This window comes from Cebus imitator, unplaced genomic scaffold (assembly GCF_001604975.1).
Source record: "Cebus imitator isolate Cc_AM_T3 unplaced genomic scaffold, Cebus_imitator-1.0 Scaffold618, whole genome shotgun sequence".
Classification (NCBI taxonomy): Eukaryota; Metazoa; Chordata; class Mammalia; order Primates; family Cebidae; genus Cebus; species Cebus imitator.
In genome coordinates this window covers 37,591-39,549 of record NW_016107933.1, presented here as the reverse complement: position 1 = coordinate 39,549, position 1,959 = coordinate 37,591, and the positions used below count along the sequence as shown (strand labels likewise).

Sequence of the window (1,959 nt, the reverse complement as noted above, 5' to 3'; positions counted from 1 at the left end):
ATCTATTTCTCAATTACCTGTTTTTATCTGTTTCTCAATTACAAGAGAGCTTTAACTCTGGAAAGAGTCCTCCCTCATAAATTATCATAGTATAGAGAAAATTCCTTTTATAATGATGTTTGCTTAGTTACAAATATAAAAAATGAACCAGTTATAAATTTCTGTAAACATTATACACTTATTTTATTTTTTATTTTGAGACAGAGTCTCGCTCTGTTTCCCAGGCTGGAGTTATAGTGGTGTGATCTTGGCTCACTGCAACCTCTGCTTCATGGGTTCAAGTGATTCTCCTGCCTCAGCCTCCTGAGTAGCTGGGATTACAGGCATATGCCACCACGCCTGGCTGATTTTTTATTTTTAGTAGGGGTTTCACCATGTTGGCCAGGCTGCTTTTGAACTTCTGACCTCAAGTGATTGGCATGCTTTGGCCTCCCAAAGTGCTAGGATTACAGGCATGAGCCACCATGCCTGGCCGATACACTTATTTTAATTCAAAATGATCTATAGAACTATGTTCTAATTATTATTATTTTTGAGATGGAGTCTAACTGTGTCGCCCAGGCTGGAGTGCAATGGTGCAATCTCAGCTCACTGCAACCTCCACCTCCCAGGTTCAAGCGATTCTCCTACCTCAGCCTCCCAAGTAGCTGTGATTATAGGCATGCATCACCGTGCCCAGCTAATTTTTGTATTTTTAGTAGAAATGGGGTTTCACCACGTTGGCCAGGCTGGTTTCAAACTCCTGACCTCATGGTCTGCCCACCTCGGCCTCCCAAAGTGCTGGCATTATAGGCGTGAACCACTGCACCTGGCCTATTATTATTTATTTTTAGACGGAGCCTCACTCTGTTGTCCAGGCTAGAGTACACTGGTGTGATCTCAGCTTACTGCAACCTCTGCCTTCTGGGTTCAAGTGATTCTCCTGCCTCAGCCTCCCGAGTAGCTAGGATTACAGGCACCCGCCACCATGCCTGGCTAATTTTTGTATTTTTAGTAGAGATGGGGTTTCACCATGTTGGTCAGGCTGGTGTCTTGAACTCCCAACCTCAAGTAATCCACCCTTCTTGGCTTCCCAAAGTGTTGGGATTGCAGGCGTGGGCCACCGTACCCAGCCTATGTTCTAATTATTTAGCAAGCAAAAGATAAGCAAACATAGTTGATGAAATACCTTAAGAGATGTTTATTGTCTATAAGTACTTTCAGATAATCTGCCAGTTTCTTTTGCATGAGCGCAAGATACAGCCAAGCTCGGCCTCTTCCCACAGCTGTCCTAGAATTCAAACAGAAAATCGAACTATTGTGGCATAACAACAACATAGAGAAGAAACCGGATTTAGCCAGGAAAATACATATGATTCACAGCCTTGTAAATGCAGAGGATACTCTAAGAATAGCTGTTTGGGGTTGGGGAGGGATGCACACAGCCTGGGCAGGCAGAGAAAATGGTTCGCCACACACCTTTGGGTATTACTACGAATACAATTAGATACTGTATTTGTAATAATACAATATCCGGGCTCAAACTCTTGGGATCAAGCAATCTTCCTGCCTTGGCCTCTCAAACTGTTGGGATTATAGGCGGGAGCCACTGTGCCCAGCCAACTGTGCTATTTTCTAATGGCAATATGCCTTGCTTATATTCAAAAAATATCACAGGAAGATATCAGGTCAGATTTGTGTAATGGATAAACATTCTTTCAAAAGACTAATAGAGGGCCGGGCGCGGTGGCTCACGCTTGTAATCCCAGCACTTTGGGAGGCCGAGGCGGATGGATCACGAGGTCAAGAGATCGAGACCATCCTGGTCAGCATGGTGAAACCCCGCCTCTACTAAAAATACAAAAAATTAGCTGGGCATGGTGGCGTGTGCCTGTAATCCCAGCTACTCGGGAGGCTGAGGCAGGAGAATTGCCTGAACCCAGGAGGCAGAGGTTGTGGTGAGCCGAGATCGCGCCATTG

General features: G+C 44.9%; 1 protein-coding gene across 5 annotated transcripts in view; it reads right to left on the bottom strand.

Annotated features, from left to right (window-relative positions):
* RUFY1 (RUN and FYVE domain containing 1) overlaps positions 1 to 1,959 on the bottom strand; it is a 60,609-nt gene that overhangs the window by 42,381 nt on the left and 16,269 nt on the right. For all 5 annotated transcript variants that reach the window (XM_017517099.2, XM_037734438.1, XM_017517100.2 and 2 more), the window contains exon 4: positions 1,169 to 1,270. In XM_017517099.2, coding sequence (XP_017372588.1) covers positions 1,169 to 1,270 — 102 coding nt within the window. The remainder of the gene's footprint in view (positions 1 to 1,168; positions 1,271 to 1,959) is intronic.